This window comes from Mizuhopecten yessoensis, unplaced genomic scaffold, assembly GCF_002113885.1.
Source record: "Mizuhopecten yessoensis strain PY_sf001 unplaced genomic scaffold, ASM211388v2 scaffold7065, whole genome shotgun sequence".
NCBI classification, from domain to species: Eukaryota; Metazoa; Mollusca; class Bivalvia; order Pectinida; family Pectinidae; genus Mizuhopecten; species Mizuhopecten yessoensis.
The window spans coordinates 129537-151347 of NW_018406863.1; the positions used below are offsets into that span (position 1 = coordinate 129537).

General features: G+C 35.7%; 1 protein-coding gene across 3 annotated transcripts in view; it reads left to right on the forward strand.

Annotated features, from left to right (window-relative positions):
• The window catches only part of LOC110453029 (tyrosine-protein kinase receptor torso-like), a 61270-nt gene that overhangs the window by 34956 nt on the left and 4503 nt on the right, over nt 1–21811 (forward strand). For all 3 annotated transcript variants that reach the window (XM_021501843.1, XM_021501842.1, XM_021501844.1), the window contains exons 8-21: nt 2128–2226; nt 4590–4672; nt 8267–8438; nt 12210–12424; nt 12881–12995; nt 14574–14636; nt 14811–14938; nt 15707–15920; nt 16375–16562; nt 17781–17856; nt 18685–18752; nt 19014–19228; nt 19467–19604; nt 20612–20770. In XM_021501843.1, coding sequence (XP_021357518.1) covers nt 2128–2226; nt 4590–4672; nt 8267–8438; nt 12210–12424; nt 12881–12995; nt 14574–14636; nt 14811–14938; nt 15707–15920; nt 16375–16562; nt 17781–17856; nt 18685–18752; nt 19014–19228; nt 19467–19604; nt 20612–20770 — 1933 coding nt within the window. The remainder of the gene's footprint in view (nt 1–2127; nt 2227–4589; nt 4673–8266; nt 8439–12209; nt 12425–12880; nt 12996–14573; nt 14637–14810; nt 14939–15706; nt 15921–16374; nt 16563–17780; nt 17857–18684; nt 18753–19013; nt 19229–19466; nt 19605–20611; nt 20771–21811) is intronic.

Consider the following 21811-nt stretch of genomic DNA (forward strand, 5'->3'; position numbering starts at 1 on the left):
CATTCACTGATCCATTTAAGCAATTAAAAAGCTATTGTCGTCATATGCACAGTTATAATGTAACAGAAAACCCCTTTGTAGAAATAAAATATTTATGAAATGCTTGCAATACCAAAAGTCTATGTAGATCTACTAGATAACATATAGATAATGACAAGCTGAACTAATGACGACCGTCACAGGTAGGTCGCATCAATAGAAGCTTTAATAAGTTCACCAACTGAGGTCATGCCAGTGTCATTACATAAATAAGTCTCCATTAAGGGGGAAAATAACGATTCTTAATATTACAAGCGTGCCGTTCGGGTTCCTGGTAAACTTAAGAAGTGAAATAAGGAAATATAAAATATGATGCTTTCTGATCGCTTTTCGAACATTTTCAGCTTTCAAGGGAGGAGGGTGTACCAATGGACAGAAAATGCTTTAAAAAGAGCATAAAGCATTATTTTATTAAAACACCTATTTGCGATTTTATTGTATATCATCAAAATTATATAACGTCACAATATTATATATTACATGATTTATTTGCAATGATTTCTGCCATTAATTTATTATCTTTTAAGTGCAAATTACATGTACAGAGGTATCTATCAGTTGGTACAACCAATTCATTTGCTTTGCTATTCAAGTAATACTTTTGTGAATGGCTAATTTTAGAGTTGTTTGTCTCAAAATGGGCCGCAAAAAATACCTCCCATTCTAATGACATTTCACTGTGACTGAGATCATTAGTAATTGACATATTATGATCGGAAAAGCCACGATGAGAGTAAGATGCCGTGCATGAAAAGCTTACTATATCTTTTCATTTCCTGTTTGCATAAATATATCTTCCTATTGATATCAAGTTTTTTTCTCCCATTACATTGCATGGCAATTTAGCTCACCTGAATGATGACCATGTGACCTCATGTCGTGGTTTGACATCCGTTTTGTCTTCAATTTATTACCTTTACATATAAATGTTTACGTGTCCAGAATGATTTCAATTTGTATTTTTGCATCCTAGTCCTAATCGTTAATTCTAATCATTTTGGACATACCACTCCGTAAAACAGGATATTTACGCAGAAAGAAAAACATCAAACTTGAACAAGGTTCTATAAATAATGCACAAAGTATTTATGGCAAACGAGTTTTTAGTGTAATATATAATATCAAATACTAAAGATCAACTTTATGAATATGATTTATTTCAATGATACGAAAACTGTATTATACAAATGTTAATAGATAGTTTATTATGAATGAGTTTTAAATTTGACAATGGAGTGTGATGTGAACACGGTGTAAAGACCCCCTTGTGGCGGATACGCGGATACACACGCCCAATAGGGATATGTTTCTAGTGTGTGTATTGTCTTTGATCATCAGCGTACATATTATAGGGCTTCAAGTGTACTGCAAGTAAAGGAATTGGTAACTTAATATTGACAAGTCGTTAATCAATTATTGTTGTATCAATGAGTTGTGTGTCTTGACCGAAGTAAATAGTATAAAATAACTAATGTAACCAAGTTACGTCAGTCCAATTTGATAAAGAATGAATATGGAAATGATCATCATTTGTGCCGTACCATATTTAAATATTGTAGTTGTGTTTTTTTTAATGCATGACGACCAATCTGCTGTATGATCGAGACGTATTCGAATTATATCATAATTTCTACCAAGCAAATTTTCCCACAAACATGTTACACATATGAACAACTATTTTAAAGTTCTGAAATCCAGAATCTCGTCCTTTTGGTTTGTATCTGTCATTTGAAAACCTATAACTGTTCTGAGCACAAAACAGACAAAACACCATAGATCAAAAGGAGCTATTGCAACAAAACGCATCAGACAAAAATGGAAGTTCGAGTAGAGGGGATATATTACAATTTCAAGTGATGCATTAGGTGTACCAAATCTATTTTATGTCGATTTCGCGTTTCCAAGAACCGACACAAAGAAAATTCCGAAATCTGCAGCGGTTCATTATAGCCGCCTCTTGCAAATAAAAGAGCAGACTCATGCAGGAGATGTGTTTCGAATTTTATGTTTGTGGAAAAATTTCCAGAACTATTCAAAAATAGAAAAAAAACATACATTTTTGTCAATTTTTTTTCTTTCTTATTTTAGACGACTATGTGCCAAGTCCTCCAGCAAATGTGGAAATTGAAATGCAGACTTACTACAAACAGGCAGTTAGTGCAAAGATCAGCTGGGATGCTGCTAAAGGTAAATCCTATAAACTGCAGAACTATCTGTAGTAAATTGTAATATTAAATGTCTGTTACTTAAAGTAAAATACCTGCAATTTACGTTAAGCTTATATCTATAGAGTTATCTACAAACTTCAAAAGATATTAAATGTCTCAGATAAATTCCATATAATATACTGTTCAACTGTGTCACCTATCAAATGTACTAACAATAATGTTCGTAAAATGTTATGATACAGGTTTCGTGGTGAATATAGTTCTGGAATAGTCTGGAATGATATTTGTAACAACGTAATGTAGCATATACCTTCAGATACATGAAACACTGTGTTCGGAAAATCGGTTACATTAAACTTAATGTAGAGCAGTAAGGGTAATGGCAACAACTGGTTCACCCGTTGTCAGTTTAATATGACCGGGCGGAATGCTGTGCTGTGTGTATTCGGCATGGTATTTCAGTGAGATAGCACTATAAAGTCGGCATCGCGCTATCACAAGGAGGCAAGTGCACCAACATTCCATGTCTCCGGCACACATACACATAAACACACATACACACATGTACGCATCCACAACATACACGGAGGCACGTCCTTTAATGGCATAAGCTGTCAATAAGACGTTAAACGAAATCAAACAAAATCAAACATTGAAAATGTAACTTAGATCGAATATGTCGATAACTAGACGTCTGTCACGAACCCCTTTTTTCTTTGTTCCTATATGTAAACTAATGGAATTACAATTATGTTGAACCCGACCCGTTCTCATATTGCGATTGGTATTGCGAAGACGTTACATAACAATCCCATATATCTGCACTATTGCAAGATGACAAAGCGTCATAACGCCTTCAGTACATATTTCACTCCTAGATATTAATAACCTGAGCAATGAACAGGACAGTGAAATAAAAACAACCGTCAGGGGGCTTGTGTTACTGAAGTAATGTACAGGCAGCTATTATTTCCTAGATACCACACGGGTTTTGCAGCATGGTATTTATGTGAAATAAAACTTTCAAGTACGTATCCCATTTATCCCTCATCTCAAAGAGACAAATACACAAATATACCGCCTCCAACACACAAACGTATATATTATACACAAGGAGACACGTCCTTAAATGACCTTACCTGTTTATACGACACGAAACCAAATTTAGTAACAGCGGCTTGTGTTCCAGTTACACAGTTCGTCCTGGTGACGTCCTTATTTACATCCTTCTATTTTAACATCTGAATATTTGTTTATTATTTTTGGTATGAAAAAAATAGACCCCAAAATCGACTGAAATCGCAAAGTAAATACAAAGTCTAAAACTACAATTTAAGAAAGCTGGATTGCAAAATGATTCAGTCAAAGCTGCATGTACTGATAACTAACAGCCTATTGGTATGAAATTATCATAAATAGATTTAAAATGGTTGCGTGTTGCACTGAAAATATTTGGTAACAAAAATAGTCCGAGTATGCATCAAACATACTCCATATTGTTCCACCTATTATACGTGCACAGTTTCGTTATCTTATAAACAGCTGGAGAGTCTTTCTTCCTGTTTTGTCGTTGTCCAGAGTTTGTATTGTACCATCCATGGTTACCTGCTTACGCATGCAGACCGAGCATAATGCATCGCATGGGTAAACCATTCACTGTTGAACAATGTATGATCAGCTATGATGCAAGATGTTTTCTGATGTTGCAAATATGAACGTTCTCATGATGAAAACAATTATCATAACAGTGATCCTTCAATACATTTATGAAGTTACATCATATAATAATATTTGTTTATTTAAAATATAATCGTGCCCTTTTTATATAATGTTGTGGGTGCTTGTGTTACTTTTTTTGTCGATGAGCCATAATTTTGATGACAATTTGTTTGTCCTATTTTAATCTATGGATATGTAACATATTTCTACCTCAACATTGTTTCGGTAATAGAACAAACCGCAATAATTCTATATGACCTTATACAGTAATTGTTGAATGCTTAAATACAATTCCACGCTAAAGATGGGAATCTTTCAGTTGTTATTGTCAACACATTCAACTTCAGCCTTATATTTGTTTTATTGCTTATACCTATCAGCGGTGGTCCCGGTGATCTGGTGTTTTCCTGCTTGCATCTGTCATATCAATGTCTGTCAAATTTTGACGACCAGTATTCGAGAGATCACAAATGATATGTCATATGAGAGCGACACTGCGATGACGAATGCACAGGTTTAAATTGTAATTAGTTTTTGTTGTTCAATTCATTTCCGCAATTTTTCTTGCAATAGACTGTAGCATGAATTAACAACTATAAAACATTCGTTTATGTTTGAAATAGATATTGTACTTATATGTGTGTCGTTCGTTTTCCAAAACAGATAAGTCCTGCTTCTACAAAATATATTGGCTACCTACGTGCAAGCAGAGTAAGAGGGGAGATTTTGTTGAAGAGGAAATAAAGGTACGCATAAACGTTTTGTCAATTTCTCTTCATGCGCATACCAATCATGACCGAATATATGAAATTACACACGGCAGGACACATTGACCTAAAACAATACATGGGCATCAACTGAAACAATGAGCAGGGAGGTTATATTACTTCAAATAATCAAATAAAACTAGAAATCAGACACCGTTAGATATATTTGGTACAAAGTTTCATATTCAATTTCAACTTTCATCCATTAGTTGAATATTTAGGATCAACTTCTTATTTAAAAATCGATAGTGTGTATATTTATGTTGCCATTGATTAGTATGTATGCCTGACACATCAAACTGTTACATAGTTAAATGTATATATCCATATCTGATAGATAAAAAGCAACAGTTCATCATTACTTTCAATGTGTTATCAACTATATAAGTGTTACAATCATCTTGTAAGTTACCAAAACACCTGGACCCATATTCATGAAACCTTCTAATGCTCAAACATGGATTCATACTTGCTCTAGTCAACTTTCTTGTAACTAGTTTTGAACGTCTGCAAGATCAAACTGACCTTTGCAAAACACTGAAAACGGTATTTGTCTCCTTTAAGTCGGATTTACCAACCACCGGAAAAGGACTTTGGGCTCGGCACAGAATCTGATTTTGAATAGTATTATAAATACGACCCCAGATCCCGAGCTACCTTATAGAAAACTATGGAGAAATTAAATCGGCGTTACGTTCTTGCAATAGCCAAGGTTATACAGTGTACATTTTATGCAAACAGGTGTCGAGCCGGATATGGATCCTCTGTCTTTGAACCTGCACAAAAAAGGTCATTAGAGTCAAGAGCTAGGTTGTCGATAAAAGGTTAAAAATGTACATATCATAAACAAATTCTTTCAAATAATGACTTAAATCTACAACATTGATCAACTACGACTCAGTATTCCTGCTCAGACGAGATTAAAACTACAATATTAGCTGCTTTTATTGAAATTGCAATTAATCCAGAAATGTTACACTGTGGATGACGGGTTACTTATAACCACAACATATAAATCATTATGTAAACACGTGTGCATGCAATTTAAACTTGTTGTTTAAACTATTAATATAAATTAAATTGATACCTAACACACTTATCCATAAGACTTGCAATGATTTATATTCTATTGGACCTGATTTATCGTTTGCACTATACATTTCAACTCTTTCATTTTGAAGCTCACATTAAATGTTATTTACATCAAACTCTCGTTACAGTCAACCTACAACGGCTTTGTATTTTCATAACTCAATTATCCAAACTTTATTTTAATAAATCACATTATAATTCAATCAGTGTCATCTAACAGGCAATTATACGTTTGAAATTTCGTAAAAGTACACACACGTAATGGTGAAGTAATTTGTTTATTATTACGTTGCTCTGCGCTTGGAATAACTCATTTTGACAAAAATGAAAAGTGCATTAACAATGTAGCTACCGGGATTAAAAGTGATGTTTTATACTGGATAACTACAGATCACATTGCAAGTATTGATATTATATTTCTTTTCGGGAGAAACTGAATAACAAATATATTTTTGTACACCAATCTTCATATGACCCTGGCTGTTGCAAGAACGTGAAACTCAAAGTTAACAAACAAAATCAAGTTATTTCAATCATAGCATGTATCTATATTTCGCTGCCTGCGTGCTATTTGAACATACCAAATAATATATGAATATCAATGTGATGCTTGACATACTTTTTCACAGTGACTATCTACGGTGGCATATACACCAACATACCGCTTCGGCTTACACGCATGCATTACACACATGGTGACACGTCCTTAAAAAACTTCGTTAACTGGACGCTATTCTCTAGAACCAGAATACAGGTTTCAATCATTTCCTTATAAATGACTGCGATCTGCCTTATTAAATAGTCTGCATTGTTTTTAAATGTCTGTACACAGATTGAAAAATATTTTGAGACTTCAATACCAGTGTGATCTGCCGTGTATTGCATACAAGTTATAATTATTGACACTCTTGTGTATCTGTCTGGCTTATCCTATGTTCCAGGCTATCACTGTACGTATAGATAGATTACGTACTTCGGGTTCAAGGTTTTTATCTAGAAGGGAAGTAAGTCTGGTTTGCTTCTTTTTATAAAAGGTCGAACCCTATTCCCTTCTCTGATCCTCCCGATGTGGTCTGTTGTTGAATGTGATGTTGCATATTGTCTCTATAATAATTTCTTTATTTCACCGATTATAAATTCATTCATTTAATGAAGCCCTTTTTATTAACCAAAATACAACTTTTACATTAGACGAAAACGCTGTTTGACAGTATGATTGAGCGTTTCGTTTCTGTTCATAGATTGTATAGACCCTTACGTGTGTCATTTTATCCCCTTAAGACTACAGAGACTGTTACAAATAACCCTGGTAATTTCATAACTTGTCGTCTGTATTGCCACTCAGTAAATTACTAAAAGATAATTGTCACGATCTCTAAAGGAGAATACGCTAATTTATAAACACACATCATATGGTATGTGATTTATTTACACATTTCTTAATAAACCGTTTCTGCTACTATCATAACTGTGCTGATACCGAGGAAAATAGACATGAGGTATTCCACTTTATAAAAGTATAGGGAGACATAAGCGGGTCCTATTTGATCGAGGTATTTTCTCCACCACTTCTGTATGATACTGATAATAGTTCAGACCATATTATTGCTCCCTAACGTTTTCAATTTCATCTAAAGCTAAAATTTAAGCCAGGAAGTAGAAGAATTATTGGGTTTACTATGCCGTTAGTTTCCACTCGCAATTTTCATCTAACTGTACCTCATCCTGAAAAGGCATAGATCACGTATTTTAGTGAACGTTACAGTGACAGCAAAGTGAATAGTTTGATAAAAGACAATACCTCATTAACTCGCTTGATATACAGCTATATTTTTAAATATTTGTTTGTCGCCTGTTGACTATTGTGATATTGTATCCTTGTCTTGAAATGAATGTCTTTCTCTCTCGGTCCCGCATTAAACCACACTCTACGTCGCTGTTGTACTATCGGTTTTAATCACTTGTTACATTTTGTGTTGTTTTAAATATACCGCTGGATTTTTTTAAATGTCTCAAAAGGAAGTTCCTCTTTCAAGAAAAGGAATATTTTCTGTCAGTTTGATATTTCATTACTTCTTAACTATTAATTGTGGTCAGGTTCGATATAACTTTACCGTTGCAAGGCCGTTAAGTAAGTAACTAAACTCAACCACTTTCTTCTACTTAACTATCAGACGCTACTCGCTGATATATGACTAGGTTATCACATCATCTGCAGCATAATCAACAAATTATGTTTAACGCTACTAAGCTGATACTTGTTATGTAGCAAGAGTTAAATTTATCACGAGGAGCTTATACTCGGACACACATACGTTTCACAGGAAGATATATATAAAAAAAACTCAATAACTTTTTTTTAACAGTTTTTTTATATTAACATTGCCGGAAGCGTTCATGAAAAAAACCTCAAGACATAATTCATATGCGCTACTGTAGGACGATGAAACGCATCTATTTATTACTGTTTTTATGTTTTAGACTCCTCCCGACTTCGTCTATTGGATGAACAGACTCCAGTTTGATTGCAATTACACTGTTAGTATATACAGTTATCCCACACCAATGTTTACGAGAGGAAGTAAGGTGACCAAGATGTCGTTTCAAACACTTGAATGCCTCAACGCTACGAAATTCAACTACACAGTCTGTAGTAAGTTACCATAGCATGAATTGCTTCTCGTCAACTTCATGTTCACTAAAAGCAAACCACAAATGCATCTATGCATCGGATGCTGGGTTTCTTTCAAACATGTCTTTAGCCTTCATAAATCTTCACATAAATCAATACCTTGTAAACAATTTTTAGTTCACCTGGCCCGAAGGGCGTCAGTCGTCCGTCCGTCGTCCGGCGTCAATATTTTACTTTAAATAACTTCTTTTTAATAACCAAAATGCCTAGAGTGATGATACTTGGCCAGAAGCAAACTGGGATAAAGGGCTACAAAATTTGTTCAAATAAATGACCATCACCTATATTCAAGGTCACAGGGGTCAAATATGTTAAAAACTTAAAACAACTTCTTCTGAATAACCAAAATGCCCAGGGTGATGATATTTAGTCAGTAGTATGCCGGGATGAAGGGCTACCAAGTTTGTTCAAATGAATGACCATGACTTATGTTCAAGGTCACAGGGGTCAATTGTCTAAAAAAACTTAAAACAACTTCTTCTGAATAACCAAAATGCCCAGGATGATGAAATTTGACCAGTTGCATGCTAGGATGTAGAGCTACCAAATGTGTTCAAATAAATGTCATTGAATTATATTCAAGGTCACAGGGGTCAAATATATTTCATTTTAAACAACTTCGTCTGAATAATCAAAAGGGTCAGTATGATAATATTTAGTCAGTAGCATGCTTGGATGAAGGGCTACTCAGTTTATTTAAATTAATGACATTGAATTATTTTCAAGGTCACAGGGGTCAATTGTCTTAAAAAATCTTTAAACAACTTCTTCTGAATAACCAAAATGCCCAGAATGTTGATATTTGGCCAGTAGCATGCTGTGATGAAGGGCTACTAAGTTTGTTCAAATGAATGACCTTGAATTATAGTAAAGGTCACAGGGGTCAAACATGTTTAAAATCTTTAAACGACATATTCTGAATAACCAAATTTCCCAGAATGTTGATGTTTAACCAGTAGCATGCTTGGATGAAGGGTTATCAAGCTTTTTTGTTTGAATGCCATTGACCCACTTACAAGGTCACGTTTGGTCAAATATGTATACACATTTTAATGACCTAATCTCAATAAACAAAAGGATAGGGTGGTGATATTTTGCAAGTTGCATCCTGCATTGTTCAACGTCATGACCTTGTTCGACTTTCAAGGTCACAGGGGTGAAATGTTTTAAATCTTTTAACAGGTTCTTTTGAATGACTTATAGTCATAAATACTGATAATGTGCCTGTAGCTTTATTTTTGATCACTTTTGAGGTTACAAGTGTGAGATTAATACCAGGTGAGCGATGGAGGCCTATTGGGCCTCTTGTTTAATTATCAAGATGAATACAAAAGTAAATAACAAAAGCCTTCTTCGTGTGACAATCACACGGGAACAGACCAAGATTTGAATCCTGGGCCATTGATCATTATACTGTCGCTTTAATCAACTGATATACTGGTCACTGGTGGCTCCCTGGCCTGGTCGCGCTACAGATATATCCAAAATGCATGTACAAAACTTACAAAGGGATTATAGATATGTATGTATGCGGTGGAACAGGGATCCTTAATGTGTTGACAATTTATTAGTCATAGGTGACTAATTTCGTTGATTTATGCTTGGTTTCTGCCTTCATATAACACTACATATAATCGACCTGCCATATTGTTGCATATTTACATGAATTCCCTAACAACTTATTAAGCGGCAGCCAAAAACTCTACGTCGCTTTTATAACTGGATCATGTTACGTTAATTGATAGCTTAACCAAAAATACCTTAAGAAGAGGACATGTGTTTTAACTCAGCAAGGAAATCGTGTGCAAGAGACAGAAATAGAACATTCCCGAAAAAAATAATACCATTACCCATTTAGAGTAATGGCAATAACAGGTTTATTGTTTTCAGTATAATATGACCTGGTCAAATACTCTAGGTGCCTTCGGCATGGTATGTAGAGAGGTAGCACTATACAATCAGCTTTGGTTTGGTTTGGTTTGGTTTTATTTTGTTTAACATCCTAACAGCTAATATCATTTAAGAACGTGCCTCCATATTTGTGTCGTATTATCGTTTCTGCCTCCTTGTGATAGTGCGAATTTGATGTTGACTTTAAAGAGCTATCTCACTGAAATACCATGCAGAAGGCACCCAGCAAAGCGTTCCGCAACATTATACTGGCAACGGGTGAACCAGTTATTGCCGTTTCCCAAAGTGCTGAACGTTAAGCAAGGAATGACAACAATCATTTTAAGGACATTGGTTTATGGCCCAGCATGGGGACAGGTAGCGAGTGCATTCATTCTCGAACCCCGACATACATGGATATATAAAGTCAGCACCAGACCCGCACCGTCGCAAGGAGGCATTAACACCAACATAACCTGCCTCCAGTACACATACATGGATTTACACCCTTAAATGTCAGTAGCTACTAATAGGACGTCAAACCCTATACATAAACCAAACCCTAGAGACAGCGTATCGTACAAGACTGCAAACAATGTTAAAGACAGCAACCATTATTGTAAGTAACAGTGTTGTTAACTAGGTCAATTACGCCTTATTTTAGTGTAAGAAAAATAGAGTTGTGTGACTGCACACCTCACTTAAAATAGCGTGCGCACATCGTGTAGCGTTGTTTGATCAAACAACTGTATGCTATCCATAGAGTGATTAACACAATTAAATACATTAACAATAGTATAGAACTGTTTCCATATCCAGGTAACCCTACTAACTTATGGCGTAGTATACTAAAACCTTGATTACGACCAAGAAAATCGACAGGAGTATTCAAAGAGTTTTAAAAAAGAACACTCGACACAATATTAAGACGACATAATTGGTAAGGTTGAACGCTCAACAATAGCAAGTGCATTCAATACATAACCGTATCCATATGATTCATATCAATTACATTCGGACCATAAAAAACATTCAAAAGTATTTGAATTTTTTCTTCGCGTAAAAAATGTATTTAAAATTGATTCCGACATGATTGTCTGGTTCATATTGTGCATACGATGTATTGTTTAACCTTTTTCACAAAGTGAGAAATATTGTATCATTATCTGAAAAGCAGCGAGTCTTATTATGTAAAAGTTTGTTGTTGTTTTTATAAAATCCAGCGAGTCAATTTCGGAAGGCATAGGTAACGGGCTAACGATTCAAAGTTTACTGTAGTTTAGGTAGGGAAATAACCCTTTTTGGTAAATCTATTATTAGTGGGAAAGAATTCAAAATGTGTGGTAATTATCATAATGTGATGCAGCCCATTGTGCCTGGGGGCGAGGACAAACAGGTTTAAAATGGCAAAACAACACTGCAGATCTAGTGAAGCATATCGGAAATTGCTACAATACTTTGTATATAAAAACCTTCTTTTCCATCGCTTGCTTGCTTTTAGTGTCTTTACACACCTTTTATTTCACTTCATTGTCCCATAAAACCTAATTGTAATAATGAAATAATTTCTATAGAGTTTAACCCTTCAAAAATTAAGCAAATCAATCATTCAATGTCTTCTGGTGTATCAAGCCTTGGAAATGTCCCTCATTTTTATTGTAAGTCCAATATGACGTCTCCGTTGACGGGATGTTAGGAAACCAGGTAACCATAGGAAATTAAATATGTATCAAAGAAATATGTTACAACAATTCATATCAATAGAGAAAAAGAAGTCGTTCGGCTATAGTATTATCACTTTGATATATAATATGTGTTTTATGAATTATGACTCTGTTGCAGAACCGGAAGAACCACAAAACATCTCTGCGACAGAAAAAGAACCGTACATGTCAGACGGACTTCCGAGAGGAAATACAACGCTCGTATGGGAAGCACCACCTCATGTCGGTCCAAATAACAAACTGACAGGTTATATCCTTGAGTGGTCCAAAGAAATCCCGTTACATATGGGTCCGCTTGTGGATCCTGATAAAGGCAGCCTTACACTGTTTCCGGTTAGTCTGCTTTAGATGTAATTGTTAAGGTTATCATAATACTAATCGAGTTAGTTAGGCTTTGCCAAAAGTGGGTATGTTTTATTTTTATTTGTTAAAGCTAATTTGATATTCATAACAATATTAAATTAGTTATACAAATATACATATCAATACGAGTAAACATTTTTAAGAACAATAAACATTCTGACAAAGGTTAAATATCAAGACTATAATGAATTTGTGCGAATCAATAACACGTTTTTTTTTATTATTTCGTGTTTCTTTTAGACAAAAAAGTATCTGTTTCAGACCCTGTTTACCGTGTGGTGAAACAAATGTCAAAGTATTGAGGCATTGAACATTTAATTAACTGGTTATTTATTAGACTTAGATTTAAAACATCATTTGTATCTTGAACAATTTTTATACAGGTGAATTCTATGCTTACATCAGTTACCGAATGTCTCTCCACAGAATCAGTCCAGTTTTATGATAACGGAGATGCACTGGAGTAGTAAATACCGGATACATATCCGTGCTACATCTGTGGGTGGAACAAGTGACCCCATAACTACATTTGTCGACCTCGGTAAGTTGACAGTTACACAAAACTGGTGATAACACCTCGTAATATAGAAAGCAGATCGGGAATTGTTTTCCTTGTCTTCTATGTAAGGGAAGAAAACAAGAATAAACCTGTTTTATCCCACTGCATGTGTATCGTAAATGGCAACGTATAGTAGGTCCCTGAAGAATCGGGGCTTTTCTCCTGCGTCTTTTGCAAAAATAGGTTATACACGGGATGGGAGGAATGCCATTCGTGAAGTCCCTCTCCTTCGACCTTCCGTGGTTTGACGTATCCTGCATAGCTCTCAGGTCAATCTTAACGACTTAGCCTTTCGACCATATTTTGGATGATTTGTTGCAACTAACCGTTTGGTGATATAAGTCCGCCCCTGCAGGTTGGGGTGTGAAGTGGCCAGCTCATCTGTGATCACCATCTTCATATGAAATTAGCTTTTGCGAAAACACAAAAACCTCAACAAACAAAAATGCAATTCAGCTTGAAATTTCCGTTTATTCGATTTTTTAAACATTATCTTAATGGATTCAACGTAAATTGGGGATCTCCTCGGTGTCTGGTGTCGCTTGATTTCATTGCCTGTGCGTACATAATCACGTTGTAGTGTATTTCAACATCCGTTTAGCTCTAATCAATATGGCCTTTTCTACCAGTCTGGGTTTGTATGTACGTCCTTAAAAATAAGGTCATAAACTTGACAATTACTGAATGTTGTATAACATGTCTCATTCCTCACATTTTGCGCATTGTGCTGAATGCATCATGATATGTGATAAAGGTAAATATAACGCTACGAACCAAAAGTATGATTAAAACAAATATTTCTATAAGATGAATAATTTGGACTTTACAAATGTGAAAGTCAACATTGATTACAATATATTTTGTATGGATATTTAAAGACATGTGGTGTTGGTCTAGATTGACAAAAAAAAAATATTGTGAAAGAGACATTGTTTAGCGCTTCATTAGAACATAAAGGTTTTAATGTTAAAAATTAAAATAGAAAATAAAAACGAAAACAAATGGTGATAACAAAACAGGTACCGTAACATTATTATGTTGGCAGTAAGTTAGTTTGCAAATAAAATTATGTTGGATGTTGACCGTATATTTACTAGTCTTAGACTACCGCTGAATTCGGTTTTACATCCCTGTATCTACATTTGTAAGACGTAACACTTCAGTGTGCCCGTGCTGTCAAGGGGTCGTTGAATCCCCAAATGGAATCTACGGTGGTAGACGACGAGTGTTGATCACTCCCACGTGTATATACCACAGACGATTGATGACAACACTATGCAAGTGTTTACTGTGCTGGAAATTAATGTCATAATTCAGTCATGTCAATGTTATCTACATCACTGACTAGAGTTCAACGTAATGAATTTCACGACGCCTTTTTGTCCGTTATACAGGTTGATCCGCATTTTGAAAGTACAGGTTTGGACTTATTTTATATGATGGTGTATTTGGATGTATTGCTGACGACAGTTCTTTGTATATCCTAACTATATATATTCAAAACACAATGATCAGCCAGCCGTAGTCAGATGACTTGTCTTACTTCATTTATTCCGGTAGGTGCTGTAGACTACAATGATGAGCTTAAGAATTCAACGTCAGCCATGGTTCTTGATTTGTCCGGTATGTATAACATTGGTGTTTCATAGTTCTTACTCCAAAGGGTTGATTATTAGGTACGTATCTAGTGGACTATGTACGTGTAATTTCTGACGATTTAAAGATACAATGTTCAGATAAACTGATAAGATACAATGTGCTTACTCGTTTTACGTTGATAATACGTTTTATTTTCAGAAAATAAGGTTATTATTGGTTCTACTGTGGCTGTTGTAATAGTCATCCTGTCTGTGGGAATTCTACTTTGCCGTTACACCAATCGGCAGAAGCGTGCATTTCGGGTACAACGGACCATAAGAACTGAGGTAGGAATGAAATGCACTTAATTTCTACCTGGCCCGAGATGCCAGATGAGCTTATCTCCTAGATAGGGAACCCAATCTTTCCTTTAACATCCTACGTAAAACGACTGATTAAATTTTGTATAAATATGATCTGGACAACAAAAGTGCGAAATGAGAATATGTACTTCTATCGGCAAACGGTAAGGCAACATTAGGGCAAAATAGTTACATCATTATGTAAACCGAGACAGGAATCCCTTCAATCTGGCAGGAGCGGGGAATAATAAGGAAAAGTAAAGTTGTTCTGACACGTACGGCTGGATGTTTCTGATCAAATAGTAGAACATGCTTGAGCAACTGTCTAAATTAAAGAGTATAAAGATCCCCGTTAAAATATCCATATGCACCAAAAGTGGTCATGCTCCTACCAAGACTGGCGCCGGGGTCACGCCCCGCCGCTGATACAGGTGAACGATGCAAATGTTTTGGAACTCTTGTTTAAACACGTATAAGGGCAACAACGTGTCGGTGTTTAATACAACGTACGGTAAATTACGCACTAAATCAATCCCCACTGATAATTGAGAATACTCTTTTAAAAACAAATATGTCATTTTCCTAGGCTATACACAATACGACGTTACATTTTAAAAATGGTAATTTACGCTGTTATTTCCCGTTTAACTGAATCGGCGCAAAAACGTGCATGCAAAACAATAACACTTTTGCAGCAGTTCCCATACTTAGCTTTCTTTATATCTAAAACGAAAATATGTGTTTTTGTTACAGGAAACAAATCCACTTTATGACAATGCCTACGCAAGCAACGGTTGTGGTGTTCCTATTATTCTCGACGAATACGAGGTCGACTTTTTAATGCTGTCTCTCTTAAACACTTTGGGCGAAGGTGCGTTTGGTAAAGTTGTCAAAGCAGAATTATCAATCCCTGGAAAAGACGGAAAGGAGGAAAAGAAAGTAATCACAGCTGTGAAGATGTTGAAAGGTTCTTATTACAATGATATAACACTTATTACTTCAGAACGGAAACCACATTTAATTTGATTTGATATTAAAGGAAAATAAAGACGCCAATTTTGTTCATGTATTACTCATTAGTTTTTAGATGTATAGATATAAGATATAAAAGAAAATTAAAGTATAATGTGTGTCAAAATTATCTGAAATTGATTATTTAGGAGTAGTTGCCTATTTGGTTATGTTATTAGGTGATGACTCAAGTCTACGGTAACAATGATTGCTTGAGTGATACTAAGTTAGTTTCCCAGACGCCATGCAAGAATAAATCTCTTAATCGTGTGCACCCCCGAGGTTGACCTTTTCGGGGTTGTTAAGCTGATGACATGCAGTGTATTATTCAAAACCAAAAAGGTGTGGTAATAGACATAGCTGACCTAATGATTTGTTCTATAGAAATGACAATAAGGTTTATTTAATAGATCACCCAGACATTGTTGAAAGACGAAGCCTTTTAAAGGAGATCGAGGCGATGAAACAACTCGGGCATCATCCTAATATCGTCAGTATTATTGGATGCTGTACGAAGAGTGATAACCATACTTGTCTGATAATGGATTACTGTCCACTTGGGGACCTGCGGCAGTACTTACACCGACTTAGACCACGGGTGAGTTAGATGATAATTATATATGTACTTACACCGACTTAGACCATGGGTGAGTTAGATGATAATTATATATCGACGTTGCCTCTTAAAGCGAAAACATTACTCGAAAGGACAATGGTTATAGACATTTTACGATCACTAGATACTTTCTATTAAAACCCAAACAGCAATACCCCCACCTCACTATTTATTGGTGTGTGGAAGTAAGTAAAAATAAACTATTTAACAACAGTTATGAAACAAGTTATTTCAACTAATCCTTATCACTCCTGTTGGCCCAGAGTTAGCGTGTGGGGTCGTATTGTTGGAGGAAACCGGCGTTTCAGGAGAAAAACCCACGTGGCTGGGCAGGTAACCCTCTATCTTTTCACGTCCACGATCGGAAAACAAAACCCGGACGCCTTGACGAAAGGCAAGTGCGCTATCCACAGCGCAACCCTCCGTTAGTAGGAACATTGTTTCAATCTCAAACTTCATATGTACGTCCGCCTTGTTCAGTTCAGTAGGGGGAGGGGGGTCCCACATAAGTTGCTTCTTAAGGTACATGCAGTGGGTAACGGCAGGGGTATTCTTTTTTCGATCCCGACCTGCAGGGAATTTGCTTTTGTGCCCTCTACTTGGGGACACGAATGCGACCGAAATAAATCTGTTGAACCCATTAAAATATTTGGGATCTTTATATTTCTTTCTACTTCGGACTACCTTTTATTTCCTATCGCCTTCCTTAGGCAAGACCTCACCTTTTGCTTTAATGTTGAACGTTCGACCTGGTGAGGAAGGAAAAGTGATAAAATGGTAATTGTTTTTCCCTGCTTCACGTTCAGCATTTTTTGGGAATGGCAACAGCTGGTTCACCCGTTGTCAGTAAAATATGACCGGGCGGAATGCTGTGCCTGGTGCATTCAGCATGGTATTTAGGTAAGGCACAAAATTCGGCATCAGATCCGCGCTATCACAATGAGGCAAATACATCAACATACCCTGTATCCGGCACACATAAACATCTCTTTGTAGATCAACAAAACATTGCGTTAACAAAGATAAATGTGTTTTGGCATCTTTAATAAGTTTGAAAACGCATGTATATTTCAATACGAAAGTATATTGATACTGTCTATTTCAATTATTCGAGTTTTGTTCTATAAAGTTTATATAACAAAGTTCAACAAAAGTACTCAAATATTTTTTGGTTGAACGATTTTCGTTTCTCTGTTACAGACTCAATATCAAGCTAGCTCCATGTCCAGATACGAAGATAGTGGCATGTTCTCAAACATAACAGAGGATACAAATGGTAAGAATTTCAAACAAATATGACTGAGGATACCAATGGTAAGAATTTCAAATAATGTACACCGTGCATATTTCGATGTCCTAGCCAATCCCCGGCGAACATGTCTACCATTGACAAGGTACACTTGCTTGTTCAGTATGATGAATACTGTATCAACGAACGAAACCAAATGCTACAGTTTGTATGATATGTTAACATAATCTGCTGTCTCTTCAATCAGAAACACAGGAAAACAATCCCAGCAAACCCCTCACAAAAAAAAGGATTTAGAAATAGCTCATTCATTCCTCTAAACGGTATAGGACATGTATAGGCAATTATCTAATTAATAAATGTCCAAATACCTCAACAGTTGAACTCTAATACACTTAAAGCAGGTCACTGCGAAGAGGCCAGTTTATATTATTTAATACGGCAGAGAAAGTGTAACGTCCCAGTTTCTGGGACAATTAAAATGTTCTCCTGAAGTCTTGTAGATGAATTTACTTTGATCGTACTTCCACTTTGATAGTCGATGTTATCTTTAATTGATAATAATCGGGGTGGGGGATTCCGATAAAAATCGATTTAAACGCTCTTTGAGACCGTCGGTGTTGATTATAAAGATCGGCCGTAGTTACCTAGCACTGGTCGACGTAGTTCAGACATACAAAATCAGGAAATAATTACCAATATGTATATCAGAAAAACATACTAACTATACATGTGACTCTATTTAGGTAAAAAAATCATCTATTTACTAAAATAAATGAAAGATAATATTGCATTGCGAAAGCCTCTGCGGACAAAAGAACGATATGCGATAATATTTCTTGTTTGATCACACAGAATCTGACAACCAGCCAATAACACAGGCCAAGTTATTGTCTTACGCGCGGCAGATCGCAATGGGTATGGTGAGTAGTTGTATATTTCTTGTGTGACATAACGAATTCCATATCATATTACTTACTTATATGACTTTAATGTTATTCTTGTTTATATGTATAAAAGGATTTTAAATCAAATCTGTATAAAACGTTTGCATAGAAATCTATATTGCATTACACAGAGAACTCGAGGTGGCCTTTTAGCCAATTAACATGTTTTTAAACTACATAATATCACTGTAATGAGTTTTTTATAATATAGGATATACTTGTATTGGCTTTCTTTAGGAATATCTGGCAGAGAAGAAATACGTCCATCGAGATCTGGCTGCTAGGAATATATTAATGTCTGATTTTGATCGTCTGAAGCTTTCTGATTTCGGCCTTACACGTGATGTGTACGAAACTAATATGTACCAGCCGACTTCAGCGAGAAAGCTTCCTTATAAATGGATGGCCTTAGAGGCAATCTATGACCAAATCTTCACAACGAAATCCGACGTGTAAGTTGTTATGGTGTTTTTTTTAGCAGTTTTAAGATCAAGTTTAGACAAGTTTAGTTTACACATGTAGTACCATCATTTTTTAATAAACTCATTTTAAATCCTTAAATGAACTTTAGCTCAATTTGATCATATTATATTATAAAAACAAGTCATTTCATATGTTATTTGAGTGAATTTAGAAAAAAGAAAAGCAAGACTGTAAGTTTTTTGTATGTTGTATGCTCTTTTTATCTAGGTGGTCGTTTGGAATTGTTCTTTGGGAAATTGTGACCTTGGGAGGTAGCCCATACCCGGGCATTCCAAATGAGGATTTGTTTCGGCTGTTAAAGGATGGATACAGAATGGAAAATCCAGGAAACTGCAGTACTGACATGTAAGTAATTTGGGCTATGTGAAGTCGTACTTTGTGAATGTGCACTTGAAAAATATTTTTATTTATTCTAGCTTAGGTACAGGTATAGAACAATTCAATGCAGGTGCAATTTGGATCAAGAGATGGCCTTGTGCTGCTGTAAACATCTAATAAAAAAGGCGTCAGTGATTAAAGATAATTCCCTTGTAGCCAAAAATTAGTCCCTCTTCCATAATTGATATTAACTAGCTGGTGCAGGTTAAAATCACGTCGTTCTCGCCTGTCTCCGGAAGGCTTATACAACATTACGCATTTCTATTTATTAAAATACGAAGACCAGCCGCAACGCATAGCATGTCACGAAAAATTTACAGTAACACTTTACTTGCTAGATTGCATTAACCTTCAGCAAACACCTGGTTATTCTACAGAAGTATAAATATGTCTTCAATCTCTTTTTTAAACCGTAAATTCGTCTTCAATTCTAGCAAACCTGAGGTCTGCTTGTCAGTTCCAGAAGACATTATTAACCATATGCACTTTTAGTATTCTTATTAACATCTATCGATTCTTTTTCATCTGTTTGACTCATATCTACTGGCCCTAGTGACCTGTTCCGCGTTGACGGGTCATTAATTATGTAATACAAATAATGCTAGATCTTCTATGTATAGAATAATCTGCCATGACCGGGCGAGATGCCATATGGGTGCCGTCGGCACCGTTTTTCTGTTAGATAGCACTATAAAGTCGGCATCATATCCGCGCTATAACAAGGGGCAACTACACTAACAAAGCCTGCGTCAAGCCGCACGCATGCATGCATTACACACATAGAGGCACATCCTAACATGAACGAAGTTTTTGATGAGACGTTAAGCCTTATATCTAGCCAATACACTTGTTATCAAAAGAATGACCAGTAAGATGTTTCAGATCAAGTTATACTCTGACAACTCATGAACTATATGTTATCATAACAATACATCAATAATGTTTTTCCAATTAATTTATTAATGAATCCACAGATATCAAATAATGTTATCGTGCTGGCATCCGAGACCCCACAGCCGTCCTTCCTTTGCTGACTTACGACAAAAGCTGGAGGCTATGCTGGAAGTTACAAAAGCCTACATCAATTTGTCTGTTTCTGTGTCTGACGATTACTACCACTCCGACTCATTCAGGTAGCTATTTTACATGTATTGCTAATTCTCGCAACAAAACATCCACTATACACCAATTATTTTCGCACGCACGTAAACCGTTCTGAATAAATCCAAATGAAAATTCGTGAGATTGTTCTCAGATTACGCACATGCGAAATCGACTACGTTCTTAGGTTGCCCTTCTACCAGCAATAAAACCTTTCACACCTGCCGTGCTTATTCAAACTTACCTTTCTGATTTAATAACATGCCACTATTTTATCATTTCTTCTTTTAATTGCATTTCTGTTCAGTTTTTAAACAATTAACCATTTTACCTGATTTATTTGGTCTACTGCAGTTTATTTCGAGTTATTCCCTACCTGATTGCCGTCTACTCACACACACCTGCGCACAATACGAAAGATAGAAATATTTTGAGAACTGCTCTAAAATGACGATTACAATGACGAGAGTAGTAACAATACTTTTTAATATATACGTCATTTACTAAGAAAACCGCTGAGACGAGGTCGCCTTGACCATGAATGGCTCTTTCATACATTACTCACTCGTTTGCCTCAATGCATAGCATATCACGAGCCATTTACAGTAAAACACTTGTTATTGTATTGCTTTCAGCCTGCAAAAGACAATCTTTGTATAATAATTTCAATAACATAACAGATGTTGAATCAATTTCGAAATAGTAAATAGATCTACAGTTCTAACCTACCTAAATATGTTGATATGTTCAAAACGATATAATTAACCTCGGCCACTTTAATTTCGCGTTTCTCTTTTACCCTTTTGTTCGTTAAAAGACATATGTTAGGAATCAAAATTGAACGATGATGATACCATGAAATCGACGTTTTAATCACCACCTGTTTGTGCTATATATATATGTACGTGTGTGGATGGACGGGTGTGGTACTAAGTACTTAATGCACACTCATAAAACTGAATGTGGTATTGATGCTTCGTTTGACAACAATAATAATAATAATGATTCGAGGTTTTTATATATCGCTTTATCACAACCTAGTTCGTAGGTCTTCTCAAAGCGGTTCAGAAATA